Source organism: Ochotona princeps, chromosome 4 (genome assembly GCF_030435755.1).
Source record: "Ochotona princeps isolate mOchPri1 chromosome 4, mOchPri1.hap1, whole genome shotgun sequence".
NCBI classification, from domain to species: Eukaryota; Metazoa; Chordata; class Mammalia; order Lagomorpha; family Ochotonidae; genus Ochotona; species Ochotona princeps.
Window position 1 is genome coordinate 28,320,065 of NC_080835.1, and position 16,144 is coordinate 28,336,208.

The 16,144-nt window shown below is 39.1% G+C and overlaps 1 protein-coding gene across 1 annotated transcript in view; it reads right to left on the reverse strand.

Annotated features, from left to right (window-relative positions):
• ELP4 (elongator acetyltransferase complex subunit 4) overlaps positions 1–16,144 on the reverse strand; it is a 224,632-nt gene that overhangs the window by 162,279 nt on the left and 46,209 nt on the right. The window contains exon 4 of the mRNA XM_058663218.1: positions 6,389–6,517. Within this exon, the coding sequence (XP_058519201.1) occupies positions 6,389–6,517 (129 nt within the window). The remainder of the gene's footprint in view (positions 1–6,388; positions 6,518–16,144) is intronic.

Sequence of the window (16,144 nt, forward strand, 5' to 3'; positions counted from 1 at the left end):
GGCTTCACCCTATCAGCTGGAATAAACACTTCATATTTAACTGAGTTGTAACTACTGATTAAGGTGCATATGTTCATATCCTTTTTTGCATTCCTAAATGGGAATATGACTACACTCTTAAGGACCCAAGTACAGATTTTATTAAATGCCATGTGTAATAATAAACATCCCTAGTTTCACACTACTTATTTACTCTTGAGCCGTAACAGTTTTGAGGAGGGAGATGAGCTATGAGTTAGGTCAGGTCCCCGTTGGGGTGAGAAGAGAGCAAGTCCTACAAGAGTGGACAAGATGCTCGCTTCTGTCCAGAAGTTGCCTTCAGCAAGACAAAATACAAAATGTCCCTAATGAGAAGAACAGAAAGATGAAGTTAACTACCCTACCCTCCAGATGCCTTTTTGTTCTGTTTTGTTTTATAGTGATTAAGCTAGTAAGGATTACAGTTCTGGCCCTCGGATGGTTTTTGTCCCCACGCTCTGATTGATTGTAAGCTGCTGTCTGTTCTTCCTCCAAGCTGTGCTTAAAAGACCCACTTCGACAAGTTTCTTGGGCTTTGCTCTCTTGGAGGCCCTGCTCCTCATTTTGTGGCTGGAGGTTTCAACTTAAATAAATGATCTGCTCACTATCCTGTCTGCATAGAAATTCTTTTTTGGCATGAGATAAAAAGTAAGGTCATCTTCCTCATTGCTATTTTCCTGTGATGGGGTTAACAGAATTTTGTTTCCAGTTAAACTTAGAAAACCCATCTTTTTGTTTTAATGTTTTAGCCTTGGAATAGCAAACTAAATCTAGAATATAAAACAGATGATGATGTGCAATCACCATAGTATCTTGGCAAGTTGTTATATATAAAATTGATGCCCATAAGCAAATATGATTTCAAGGAAAAGTAGTAGAGGATCACTCTGTTTTCCCTCCTCCTCCTCTTTCTTCTTCTCCCTCATTAAATTAAAGTCTTAAATTTCATGTACTGAAAAGCACAGAGACAGAACCAGGGACAGACAATATAAGATCTTCCATCGGCTGCTTCACTCCCCGCACAGCTGAACAGGGAGGGCTATATTAGGCACAAAGCAGGAGCTAGGATCTGAGCTAAAGTCTCCTAAACAGATAGCAAAGACCCAGTTCCTGAGCTACCACCGACATCAGGGTATTCACATCTGAAGGGAATTAGAATGCAGAGCAGATCCAGGACTGAACCCAGGCATTAACAATACGGGATGGTGGCATGTCAGTGATAAACAATTCTGTTTTCTAAAACTGAACACTCACTTCCAAATACAAGTAAATTTAAGGCTCTGATTTTATTTCTATCGATTAATGCAATCTAACTTAGTTTAATATTTGTATGTAATTTATTACTTCATGCATCTAAGAAATAACTAGTGGGCATTCATATATGTCAGTAAAGCAAAACAGTCTTGCTGAGTTCACATTCTACTAGAATGAAGTAGAGAGAGATGGCAAGTAATTACATATACATAAGCTTTATGTATTATCTGCTAGCTTCAATGGTTCCTATTTCTAGATATGCAGAGGGAAAATAAAGCTGCAAGGAAATGATAGAAAAGGTATATACTTTGTTATATAGGATGATGATGAAGGTATTCCTGATAAAGTAATAATTTAGCAGTGTATGAAAAAATGGGAGAATAAAGAATCTCAAGAAGTTCATGGTAAAAGCAACACAATCTCCAAAACATTTCAGTTTTAAAAAGTTTGTTTTACTATTTCTTAAAGATTTATTTATTCTTTATTACAAAATCAGATATACAGAGAGGAAAATCTTCCATGCAATGATTCACTCCTCAAGTGACCACAACAGGCAGAGCTGCACCAATGCAAAGTCAGGAACTACTTCTGGGTACACCATGCGGTGCAGGATCCCAAGGCTTTGGGATATCATTGACTCCCTACCCAGGTCCCAAGCAGGGAGCTGAATGGGAACCAGCGCCCATATGTGATTCCGGTGCCTTCAAGGCGAGGATTTTAACTACTAGACTATGTTACCGCGCCTGGCCCTGTTTTTAAATTTTTAAAATATTTATTTATTTTTGTTGGAATGTCAGATAAACAGAGAGGAGGAGAGACAGAGAGCAAGATCTTTCATCTGCTGGAACACTCTCCAAGTGGCCATAATGGCCGAAGCTCAGCCAATCCAAAGCCAGGAGCCAGGGGCTTCTTCTGGGTCTCCCACGTGGTTGCAGGGTCCCAAGGCTTTGGGCCGTCCTTGACTGCTTTCCCAGGCCACAAGCAGGGAGTTGGATGGGAATTGGAGCTGCCAGGGTTAGTTCCAGTGCCCATATGGGATCCCGGAAAGTTCGAGGCAAGGACTTCAGCCACTAGGCTACTGCGCCAACCCAAGTACATTTATTTGTTAGTACGCAACTTTGAGAAAGATTTTCCATATCAGGCATACAGAGGTATGTACTCCAATAGAATGAATGAAACAAGACATAACTCACTGAAACACGATGAAGACATTTCTCATTCCTCAAAACTTTCTTGATTGTGCATAACTATAGGTGCTAGAGTAAGGAGAAAATGAAACAAGCTCTCTGTTCTCACAGAGAATTCTCAGTCTAGTGTCGGAGCTGCACTGTTTAACTATAAAACAATGTGGAAAAGAAATACTTGAAATTATGTAAGCGCTATGGACAAAACAGGCAACAAATCGGACAGGGACCGACAGACAGACTGGAGCAACAGGTTAGGTTGAAGCCCTTGGGAAGTGAACCATCAGATAAGATACTGCTCCCTCTCCCTTTAATTTAGCCTTTTGTGCTTAAAAAATAATAAATCTTACAAAAAATGAAGCATATAATTACGTATGAACAACTTCCTGAGGTAGTAACATTTACAAATGGAGAAGGATGGGTTGGTGGATAAGAACCTGAAAAGCAGTACCAGCAGAAACGCAGGGAGTTGAAAAGGAGCAATTCTCATAGGCTGAAGGAATTCTAGGGTGAAGCAGGGAGGAAGCCTAAACAGGAAGACTAAACTAACTAGATTTTGTATATAATCTTAAGAAGCTTGTAGTTACATCACAGGCTTATAGCAGTAAACGGGTTTTATCACATCCCGCCTTTAATTAACTGGTAGTGATCATCCAGATTATTCTAGTGAACATCCAGATATGCACGCTTGGCAGGAGTGCAGCGTGACTGACCACCTATTTAGAAGGGGGAAGAGAAAACATGAAACCAAATCAAGAATTTAAAGTTAAGAAGCCTGCAAAAGATGACACAGATGTCAATGCAGAAGACTGGAGAGGGACAGGTTACGGAACTATGACTTTATCAGATTAAAATTTGCCCTTCTTTCTACCAGTAACAAGTGTGACAAAATTCAGTAGACACAAAAATGTTCTTAAAAGTGAGTGAGTCGAGGCGCATTCCAGCAGCTCGGGTAGCGGGAGGAGCAGCAGCGCCCGGCCAGCCCAGCTTCGTGAAGGCTCTCTGTGCTTAGTGGCCCGCAAGCACCCGGCCACACGCTCATCTTGCCGCCAAGACCCAAGAGGAAGGTCAGCTCCGCCCAAGGGGTGACGAAAGAAAAGCCCAAGAGGAGATCGGCTACGTTGTCGGCTAAACCAGCTCCTGCAATGGTGGACACGAAGACCAAGAAGGTATCCGACAAGGAGAAGTTGTCGGACAAGAAAGTGGAAGCCAAGGGGGGAAGAGAGGAACAAAGGTAAAGAGGCTGACATTGCCAACTAGGAAACTAAAGAAGACTTACCCATGGAAAACCTGCACTCGCTGGGATCCCGTGTAGGTACCAGCTTGTGTCCTAGCTGTTTCATTTCCCTTTTAGCTCCTAATTGTGCCTGGGAAAGCAGTAGAGGATGACCTTAAACCTTGGGACCCTGCACCCATGTGGGAGACCTAGAATAAGCTCCTGGCTCCTGACTTTGGATTGGCTCAGTTCAAGCTCTTGTGGCTATGTGAGGAGTGAACCAGCGGATAGACAATCTTTTTCTTTGTATCTCCTTCTCTCTGTGGTTCTGTCTTTCCAATAAAAATAAGTGGACAGAATCTTAACAAGGTTAGAGTTCCTGAGCTTTAGTGGACAGATACTATGTCATTTATTTTGACTTCTTAGAAATGTTCCCTTCATTTCCTGTGTTATGATCTATTCTGAATAGAAGAGGTTACCAGACAGCTGATTTTCAAAATGTAGTAGTTGAAAATCTATGGGAATAAAAATTGGTATTCCAAAGCATCACTACTTACATTGAATACTTAGAAATAATTACGCTGAATGCAAACGGCTTTCTTCATTAGTTTACTTAATCTGGCTTGCAACCCTAGAACTAAAAGTTCTAAATGAAGATTATGGATGAAATGAAATCTATTTTGGAAACAAGCAATTTACCATATTTTTTGTCAGTGTATGTCATCTTTGAAATATCTAGTTATTTAAATAAACAAATATTCATTGAGGTCCCATTTATTTATTCTGCTTTTGATTGCTAATGCTTTTGGTGTCCTTTTTAGGAAGTCGGGACCTACCCCTAGATCTTGTAGAGTATTTCCGACATTTTCTCCCAAAAGTTTGAAGGTCTCTGGATGTAGGTTTAGATCCTTTATCCATTTGGATTTGATCTTAGTGTATGGTGAGAGATGTGGGTCTATCTTTTTGTTTCTGCAGGCTATCAACCAGTTGTCCCAACAGCATTTATTGAACAGACCTTCCCATTTGCCTGGGTTGTCGTTTGTCTTTTTGTCAAAGATTATTTGGCTGTATTTGTGTGGGTTCCCATCTGGTGTTTCTATTCTGCTCCATTGATCTTCTTCTCTATTTTTTTGCCAGTACCAGGCTGTTTTGATAACCACTGCCCTATAGTATGTCCAGAGGTCTGGGACTGTGATTTCCCCCTGCTAACTTCCTGTTCTTGAGAATGGTTCTGGCTATTTGTGGTTTTTTGTGTTTCCAGATGAACCTTTGAATCATTGTTTCCAGATCTGTGAAGAATGTTTTGGGCAATTTGATTGGGATTGCGTTGAATGTATATATTGCTTTTGGCAGTATAGACATTTTAATGATATTGATTTTACCTATCCAGGAGCATGGGATGCTATTCCATCTTTCGAGGTCTGTACAGCGAAGGAAACAATCAACAAAGTAAAAAAGCAACCCACAGAATGGGAGAAGATCTTCGCACACGACATAGGTGACAGAGGGCTAATTTCCAGAATATACAAAGAACTACAAAACAACCAAAACACCAAAACAAACAAGCCACTCAAGAAATGGGCACAGGAAATGGGCAGACACTTCACAAAAGAACAAAGCCAAATGGCAAATAAACATATGAAAAAATGCTCAAGTTCCCTGGCAATAAGGGAAATCCAAATTAAAACATCAAAGAGGTACCACCTAACGCCAGTAAGACTGGCCCACATGAATAAAAGCACCAACAACACTTGTTGGCTAGGTTGTGGGGAAAAGGGATCCCTACTCCACTGCTGGTGGGGCTGCAGGCTGGTACAGCCTCTATGGAAATCAGTATGGAGAACATTCAAACAACTCAAAATCAACATACCATATGATCCAGCAATAGCACTCCTAGGAATATACCCAAAACACCTGTTTTATGAGAACCCAACATGCACCCCTATGCTCATAGCAGCACACTCAGTAATTGCAAAAACATGGAAGCAACCGAAATGCCCATCAGCAGAAGACTGGATAAGAAAGCTATGGTTCATCTACTCCATGGAATATTACTCAGCTATTAAAAAAAACAAAATGCAGTTCTTTGTGGCCAAATGGGCCAAGCTGGAAACCATAATGCTAAGGGAAATGAGCCAATCCCAAAAGGTCAGATAGATACCACATGTTTGCGTTAATTTAAGAGGATATGATGTTATGTAAAACATGTTATTTTATGTATATTATGTTATATGTTGTGTACAAACTAAAACTGAATTGATAATGAGGTGATCACAGAAGATGGTTAAGAAATTGCAATTGTTTTTAACATACTGGTTACTCAATATTATAACTATTAGTTACACAACGAAGTTAATTGTTGCTGAGGGTATGTTGGAGCCTTTAATTGATCGGTTTGATAATCTGATGGTTCTGCCCTCGGACCGGACAGGGTCTCCCCAGGAAGCTGAGGAACTAGACTGAACTATAAGATGTTGGACTCTATGTTTAGTTTATGCTTGCAAAGAGGGACTTTCAACTGTACTTGATCAGTGGATATGCAACAAGGTGGAACATTCCACAAGGGGGGAGGGTGAGGGGAGGGGTGGGGTGATTCCCAGTTCCAATGAAACTGTATCACATAATACAATGTAATCAATGAATAAAAAAAACCAAAACAAAACAAATATTCATTGTGTTGCAAAAATGTTTCGAAAAAGCTTGTTTGTTGACTTGCCTCCATCTTGGGTAATAACTGGTAACGCCAAGCTATTTTCATCTGAACATTTGATTCCGGTATTTTCTTACAAACATCTTCATCAAATTCTTTTTTACAACTGTCATCCAGTAATGGTGCAGGAAGTTCCTAAGAAAACAGAATAATGCATTATTGAGCATCTCTAGTAAAACAATGCCATCTTTTAAAAATCATAACACTAGCAATGCTAAAACTTTCTAATATATTGAAGTGTGACACTTAAAACTGCCTTAGCCATAAACTTGTGATGAAAGAGGTATTTCTGAAACAAAGTAAGAAGAGTAAAAAAGAAAGTGTAGAGTTCAAATTTTTAAGCAAAAATTGGACCATAAAGAAAATATTCACATTTTTATATTTGTGAAACTGAGTTGCTATTCCAATAAGAAGCTATGTTCATTTTTATATACTGAAAGCAAAATCTAGCATTAATACTTATGAATTGCATGTAATTATTGTAGTATTTACCACAAGGCAAATATAAAGCATGTGCACAATCCTTTTACTTGTTTGTAATCATAAAATTCAAAAAATTCATTCACCGAAATAATAGGTGAATTAATAACTAAGAATAAGGACATTTGTTTTTGCCCATATCAAATGTTAGTTTTGCATCTGCAACTTGTGTCTCTTATTCAACAATGAAAATAAAATTTAAAATCTCTTACTAAATGAAGAATCATCTCTGATTCCAATTTATTAACTTTGGAAGGTGACCTGCTGAATGACCTCAGAAAACATAGAAAAGAGCCCAGCACAAAGGCTTAAGTGGTTATTCCTCCTGCTGCAAGTTTCAGGATCCTACATGGACGCTGGTTCATGTCTTGGCTGCTGCTCCTCCCATTCCAGCTCCCTGCTTGTGGCCTGGGAAAGCAGCAGAGGATGGCCCAAAGCTTTGGGACCCTGCACGCACATGAGAGCCCCAGCAGAGGTTCCTGGCACTTGGCCTTTGCAGCCATTTGTGGAGTGAACCAGTGCATGGAAGATTGCTCTCTCTCCCTCTGTCTCTCTGTAAATCTGCTTTTCTAATAAAAATAAATAAATTATTTAAACACACACATACACATACAAAAGCATATTTTTTTTGTGAAGAGGTACTACAGAGGTAATTCAAGAAAAAGTATATAAACTTCCTGAAGAAGGAAAGCACACGTAATTTTAAAAAAGTATGTGTTAGTTAAGATCATAAAGATAATGTGCGGCATTGAGTAAGTAAACATAAATTTCTGCTATGCTATATATTAGTCTATTGTAATTTTTTTTCAACTTCAAATTTACCTAGAATTGTGTTAACTAATCAGCTGAAAAAAATGCATTATCATACAGGAGTTGTGAGTGTTAATTTTGCAGCCGGGCCCATTTGTCCACAAAGAATTGCATTTCGTTTTTCTTAATAGCTGAGTAGTATTCCATGGAGTAGATGAACCATAACTTTCTTAGCCAGTCTTCCACTGATGGGCATTTTGGCTGCTTCCAGGTTTTTGCGATCGTAGATTGTGCTGCTATGAACATAGGTGTGCATGTTGGTTTCTTGAGTAGAAGATGTTTTGGATATATCCCAAGGAGTGCTATTGCTGGATCATATGGTATGGAATCCATCATGCTAAGAGAAATGAACCAATCCCAAAAGGTTAAATACCACATGTTTGCCTTAATCTGAGATAAAAAGAGAACAACTTGGAAAATAATACCTGTATATTGTAATATTAGTGCAATCTCTTATAACCTGTATCCAATGCAATAAGATAAGGCGATATAATCTATAAACCAACAATTAATGTCAGAATACTTAAGATCTACATCGAAAATCTGTAAAACCTACTATACCCTCAATACGCTATGTTAACCTGTAATGGGGGGGAGTGCAGGGAAATCTTTCAGGACCAAAAAAAGAGTGAGAAAAAAGTACAATATAGCCTATCAAGATCAAATCTGGTAATTCATAGATAACAGACTCAAAGTGGCACTAAACAACAATAAAACTACTATACCAATGCATGAGGGGGGAATCGGGTGCGATCCTGACAACCTCTTAACAGGAGGTCATGTGCGTGGAGCAGGGGAGCACTCCAGGGTGGAGCAGGTGGTAAGCAGAAAGCCTGGATCCCAACCATGAAGACTCCCAGACCTTCACCACAAACTATTAATACGAGCAACAAGGACTATATCCCAACTGCCAAGGAGGCCACAGGGAATTGGATGCCCTCGGAGGCCGAGTACTCTGAGGTCACCCACCCCCAACCGGAGCTTCCACAGGGGATGGAAGAAGTCCAAACACTACAGTGCAGAAACCAACGTCATCGGAAAGACAACCAGAAGCCCTGAGTGGTCTGCAGAAACAGAAGAACAATAAACGTCCTTCCGGACCAGGGAGGAGAGCTTTCTCTGGTCCGAGACTGGCTCCACCTCTGGACCCCCCCTCCCTCGCAATGACCATCGGGATCGCTTCGAAAACCCCTCACAGCAAACAAACAATCATACAAACTAAAAAAAAAAAAAAAAAAAAAACCTAAAATAAATAAACAACAGAAAGTAGAACTTGAAATCTGACAGGAAACAGCTGGCATGGATTGGCTCATGCCTCGCTGGGTGGGTCACAAAGATTAGTTTTACTCCTCACCATGGTGCTGAGGATTTTCCTGCACACCCCCCCCAAAAAAAAAAAAAAAAAAAATGTTCTGCACCTAAAATGTTGACATATATCTTGTTAGAGTTACAAGCCAGTCTGGATTATCCTAAAATCTGCCAAGATCAGCAAAATTATACTTCAACACAACAAATGGCTACATACTAAGATGAAATGGACACGAAACAGCTGAATGGTGCCTTATGGCCATTTTAAGGTATAGAGCAGCCGGTCCTGTATATGAACTAAATTGAAATGTCAATGAGCTAATCATAGGTTGTGGCTAGGACTTGTTTTCCTTTTTTTTTTTTTTTTTCTTTTTAATACACTGGTTACTCAAAACCATGTCAATTCCATAACATTGCAAATTGCTGTTGATGTTATATTGGGACTCTTAATTGACTGTGATGATATTCTGCCAGCTCAAACTGCAGACCAGAAAAGGTCTCCCCAAGAAACTGTTCAACCAATCTGGACAATAAGTAGCTGGACTCTATGCTTGGTATATGTTTGCAATGAAAGAATCTTGATTGAATTTGAACTGTAATACTGCATCAAGGTGGAGGAATCCACCGGGGGGAGGGGAGGGGGAGGGAGGGGGGGATTCCCAGAGCCTATGAAACTGTCACATAATGCAAAATAATTAACAATAAAAAAAAAAAAAAAAAAAAAAAAAAAAATTTTGCAGCCGGATTGTATGGGTGCAGATCTGGACTTTGTACCAGTACCTGTGCCTGGGTTACCCACTGGGTTGTTCCGAATAGAGATAATAATAGAGATAATAATTCTCACTTCAATGTGTTTAGATGAAGAATTAAAAAACTCACAACTGAAAAATGCAGAGAATAGTGATTGCCACATTTTAAGCACCTAATAGATTTGTAAACAATGTGAAGCCAAATAATCATCTAGTGCATTATTTACCACTACAAATGTCATATTATCAATATTAGGCAATATTTAGTATAGAATATCTGAATTAACATGTTTCTCAATCTCAAAGACAGTTATTACTGATGACACATACTACCCACAACTCAATAAGAAAAGGAACAAAAACAATGCAGGGTTACTGTTTTTCAACAGAACATATGCATTTTACAATTTATATTACATGGTTTCTTATTATTTACAATATGTCAATTTTAAAAAAAGCTCTTATCTTAATGCTTAGTATTAAATAGTCCCTCCAAAATAATATTGCTAACATGTAATAAACACGATGGGAATACAAAAATAGGTAAGCATTTTCTCATTTCTCTTCTAAGAGTTTTGGTTCTCACATTTAGGTCTCTGATACATTTTAAGTGAGTTGTTACATATTGTATGAGGCATGAATTCTTATGTTTTTATAAGACTAAGTATTAATTATGTTGGCATTGTTGAATACTATCAGGGCACATCACAAAATTTGTGTGAAAAGGAATTAAAAGATAATGTTTGATGGTGCAGAAAAATTGTGAAGACCATACATAGCTTTTTTCCTGATACGTATTTGCATGAGCTGTTTGAAGTCCCCTGATAAGTGCTAGGTAGTGGTCTTAAAACATTGATCAAACTTAGCAACAATAATAAAATGCTGTATCTAAGTACTTTATTTGGGTTCCAATTATTCTGCATTTCGGATGTAGCTTTCTGTTAATGCATATGAGAAGCAGAGTAAGATGGGCCAAGAACTTGTTTTTCTGGTCTGGAAAATCATAAAAATATATATTAACTAACACTCTAAATTGTGTAAGGCTTTACAACTGGCAGCCACATATTTTACACTTACATCTATTAGAATTTTGAAGAAGCATCACAGTTTAAGTGTTCAAAATGAAAATCAAGAGCTAATTACTTTTCAATGTCTAAAAAGCTGATGTTGTAGATCATAAACTGTCTTTTTGCTCAGCTACGTTTTTCATGTTTCTTATCCTGTGTTGCTATTGCACTTACTGACAATTTCAACTGTTTAATACAAATTTAAACCCTTGATGGAACAAAGTAAACTAGTACTATTTAACCAGTTTTCTAGTGGTTAATCATAAATACTTAAAAATCAACACAAACTTTATCCTGCAAATGTCATCTAAAATCATTGCATTTTATATGAGAGGCTGAGAGAGAATTTTCCATCCACTCTTCACTCTCCACATTATTCTTTTTGTGAAAGAAAAGGCAGATTTACAGAGAGAAGGGGAGACAGAGAGGATGATCTTCCATTCGCTGGTTCACTCTCCAAGTGGCTACAAGAGCTGGAGCTAACCCAATCCAAAGCCAGGAGCGAGGAGTTTCTTCTGGGTACCCCACATGAGTACAGGGTCTCAAGGCTTTGGGCTGTCCTCAACTGCTTTCCCAGGCCACAAGCAGGGAGCTGGATGGAAAGTGAAGTAGCTGGGACATGAACCAGACCCATTTGGGATCCTAGCACATGCAAGGTAAGGATTTTAACCAATAGGCTACTGCACTGGGCCCCATGCTCCAAATTCTTGATAAACTTGAAGCTGGTCCTGCTGAGCCAGGAGCTACTATGAACTCAATCCAGATGGGTGGGGATATTTTAAATATTCCCTTTAATGCAGATATATGTATGCATGTGTATATATTCACACAATACAAAAATGTGTCAGGCTATATGCATTTTATAAACTACATACAGATAAAACACACACATATTTTATAAAATGCTTATTACCTGCTATGCATAAAACAATGCATATTTACATGGCGATATTTAATTTATGCTATGTGAGCATTTCCTGATATATATATTTGCTAAAAATGATTTTTAAAGATTTACATATTTCATTGAAAAGGCAGATCTACAGAGAGGAGACAAAAAGGTTTCCCATTCACTGATTCACTCCCCAAATGCTGCAATAGCCAGAGCGGAGCAAGAGCCAGGAGTTTCCTCCAGGTCTCCCACATGGGTGCAGGGTCCCAAGGCTTTGGGCCGTCCTCTACTACTCTTTCAAGGACACAAGCAAGGTGTTAGAAGGGAAGGGAAGTATCTGGGACATAAGCCATCATCCAAGTGGGATTCTGGTGCTTGCAAGGTGAAGATTTAGACATCATGTCAGGTCTAAAAATAATATTATGTTTTTAAAGATTTATTTTTATAGCAAAGTCAGATGTAAAGAGAGAAGGAGAGACAGAGAGAAAGATCTTCTGCCAGCTGGTTCACTTTCCAACTGGCTGTAACCTTCAGAGCTGAGCCGATCAGAAGCCAGGAGCCAACTGCTACCTCCAGTTCTCCCATGCAGGTGCAGGGTTCCAAGGCTTTGGGCTATCCTCTACTGTCCTCCCAGGCCATAGGCAGGAAGCTGAATGGGATGTGGAGCAGCAGGACAAGAACTGGCACCCATTTAGGATCCCAGCGCATGCAAGGTGAGGATTTAGCCACTAAATCATCCCACCAAGCCTAAAAATAAAATGCTTAGTGGACATATATATTATTTAGTCAAAATTCAATGTACCTTTGTCTATTTTAAGTTATTTGCAATCTAGAAAATACTACAACACAGCTGTTTGTGATACATAGTTTGCATCTCAACAAAGCCTTTTTTCAAGCTATATACAGCACACAACAAAGAACAGAGAATGATTCAAACATAGCACAGTTTTTACCACTTGAGTTTAATGTTCACAAAATTGGGATACTGAAAAAAAAAACAACAGACATTTCACCAAGAGAAAAGAAAACTTATTACAAAATCAGGATACATTGAAAAATCTTTAAATGGAGTAATAGGGTCCCTGGATCCTATATTTTCCCTCTCAGAGCAGGACACTACCCCTCCCCACTACACAAGAAAATCAGAACGTTGGAAGAAGGAAAACTGAATGGTCAGCAGTTTTCCAGACAAAACTAAGAGAGATATCACTATAAAAACTCAGCAGTAAACCTACTCAGATACTTCGTAAGTTACATGGTCGCTCACACAGCATTGCCTGTTTTCAGATGCTCACTCCTAAATGTCAAAGGACAGCCAACAAACATCTGATATTTGGGCAAAGGCATGTAATGTTGAATTAAAAGTCTGAAACAAATAAGCAGAAAATAGAAAAAATTTCAGGGACAGGTTATAAACAAAAAAAGGAGAATCTAAGTTATAAATTTCTAATAAAAATAAATAATAATATTTTTCAGTAAATGGAAACAGTCAGAGGAAATTAGAAATATAATAGCAGATTTGGAAAATAGTTGAAGGGAAGAGCTGGAAGATTTCCTTGCTGAAATTTACCAGAAATAATAATGATTAAAAAAAATAGTATAATGCTAAGGGAAATGAGCCAATCACAAAAGGTTAAATACCACATGTTTGCCTTAATTTAAGATGATATGATGTTATGTATAACATGTTATGTTTTGAATGTTATATGTTGTGTATAAACTAAATTGAAGTATAGGTGAGGTGGTCACAGAAGGTGGCTGGGAACTCGCATTTACTTTCAACATGTTGGTTACTCATTACTATGTCAATTAATTCCATAATGATGTAAATTTTTGCTGATGGTATGATGGAGCTTTCAATTGACTGGGATAATACTCTGCTAGCTCTGTCTTCAGACCAGAGAGGGTATACCTAAGAAGACGTTGAACTTGACTGGACAATAAGATGCTGGACTCTATGTTTGGTGTATGCTTGCAATGGGGGAATCTCAACTGAACTTGAGCTGTGGTTACGCAACAAGGTGGAGGAATCCACCATGGTGGGAGGGTTTGGGGAGGGGTGGGAGAACCCAAGTATCTATGTAACTGTGTCACATAATACAATGTAATTAATGAAGTTAAATAAAAAAAAAATAGTTAACATGCCTTAAGGTGCTTTTCAGCTACTGTATAATATTCTAAGCACTCTATATTATTTTATTGTATTTATGAAGAGATTGAAGCACAAACATTAGTTTACATGATCAAGGATACAAGTACGCAGACAGCAAAGGCAGAATTTGAGTTTGGGAAGTCTTGTTCTACAGCGCAGTCTCTTAATCTTTATATTGTACTGATTCTTGAACAGATAGTGCATAAAATAGAAAACGAAACATTCAGAGGAAGGGAACCCTTTATAGGAGTCTCCTACAGAGACAAACAGTAACAAAAAGGCAGAGGAAAGGAACAATGAAATAATCCAAGAAAAATGTCCAGAAGTGAAAAAACAGATTTTAGATTTAAAAATTCTATTGAGTACTTCAATCAGGAATAGAAACAGCCCTATGGCATCCCAACCATGAAGACTCTCAGACCTTCACCACAAACTATTAATACGAGCAACAAGGACTATATCCCAACTGCCAAGGAGGCCACAGGGAATTGGATGCCCTCGGAGGCCGAGTACTCTGAGGTCACCCACCCCCAACCGGAGCTTCCGCAGGGGATGGAAGAAGTCCAAACACTACCGTGCAGAAACCAACGTCATCAGAAAGACACTACCTTGCAGAAACCAACGTCATCGGAAAGAGAAACAGAAGCCCTGAGCGGTCCGCAGACACAGAAGAACAATAAGCCTCCTTCGGGACCAGGGAGGAGAGCTTTCTCTGGTCCGAGCCTGGCTCCACCTCTGGACCCCCACTCTCCCTCGCTATGACCATCGGGATCGCTCTGAAAACCCCTCATAGCAAACAAACAATCATACAAACTAAAAAAACCTAAAATAAATAGACAAACAACAAAAAGTAGAGCTTGGAATCTGACAGGAAAGAGCTGGCGTGGATTGGCTCATGCCTCGCTGGGTGGGACACAAAGATTAGTCACTCCTCATCATGGTGTTGAGGATTTTCCTGCACACCCCACCACCCCCCCCAAAATGTTCTGCACCTTAATTGTCTACAAATGTCTTGTTAGAGTTACAAGCCAGTCTAGATTATCCTAAAATCTGCCAAGATCAGCAAAATTATACTTCAACACAACAAATGGCTACATACTAAAATGAAATAGACATGAGACAGCTGAATGGTACCTTACAGCCATTTTAAGGTATATAGCAGCCAGTCCTGTATATAAACTAAAATTGAAATGTCAATGAGCTAATCATAGGTTGAGGTTAAAAACTTGCTTTTTTTTTTTTTTTTTTTTTTTAAAGATTTATTCATTTTATTACAGCCAGATATACACAGAGGAGGAGAGACAGAGAGGAAGATCTTCCGTCCGATGATTCACTCCCCAAGTGAGCCGCAACGGGCCGATGCGCGCCGATCCGATGCCGGGAACCTGGAACCTCTTCCGGGTCTCCCACGCGGGTGCAGTGTCCCAAAGCATTGGGCCGTCCTCAACTGCTTTCCCAGGCCACAAGCAGGGAGCTGGATGGGAAGTGGAGCTGCCGGGATTAGAACCGGCGCCCATATGGGATCCCGGGGCTTTCAAGGCGAGGACTTTAGCCGCTAGACCACGCCGCCGGGCCCTTTTTTTTTTTTTTTTTTAACATTCTGGTTACTCAAAACCAGGTCAATTCCATAATGTTGCAAATTGCTGTTGATGTTATATTGGGACTCTTAATTGACTGGGATGATATTCTACCAGCTCTAACTTCGGACCAGAAATAGTCTCCCCAAGAAACTGTTCAACCCATCTGGACAATAAGTAGCTGGACTCTATGCTTGGTATACATTTGCAGGGAAAGAATCTTGATTGAATTTGAACTGTAATACTGCATCAAGGTGGAGGAATCCACCAGGGGGGAAGGAAGGGCGTGGGGAGGGGTGGGGGGATTCCCAGAGCCTATGAAACTGTCACATAATGCAAAATAACTAATAAAAAAAATAAAATAAAAAGAGAAAAAAAAAGAAACAGCCCTATGGCAAGGGGCATAATTTTGAACAAAAACTGCAAAATAAGAAAAAATAAGTAGAAGATTTAACAAACTTCCCGGCACTGAGTACATGCAAGTCATGAATATGAATGGCACCAAATTTTACAATAGTGATACAGGATTTCTCAGAGGGAAAGTTGTTTCTAGCTTAGACTTCAATATTTAGCCTAACTGTTAAACTTAAGGGTAGAATTAACACATTTTCAGGCATACAATATTTTCAAAAATTGTACCATTTCACTCTTACCTTTTACCTTCATTCACTGTTAAGTTACTACAGGATATGCACTACCAAATAGGGGAAGAATTAATGAACACAAA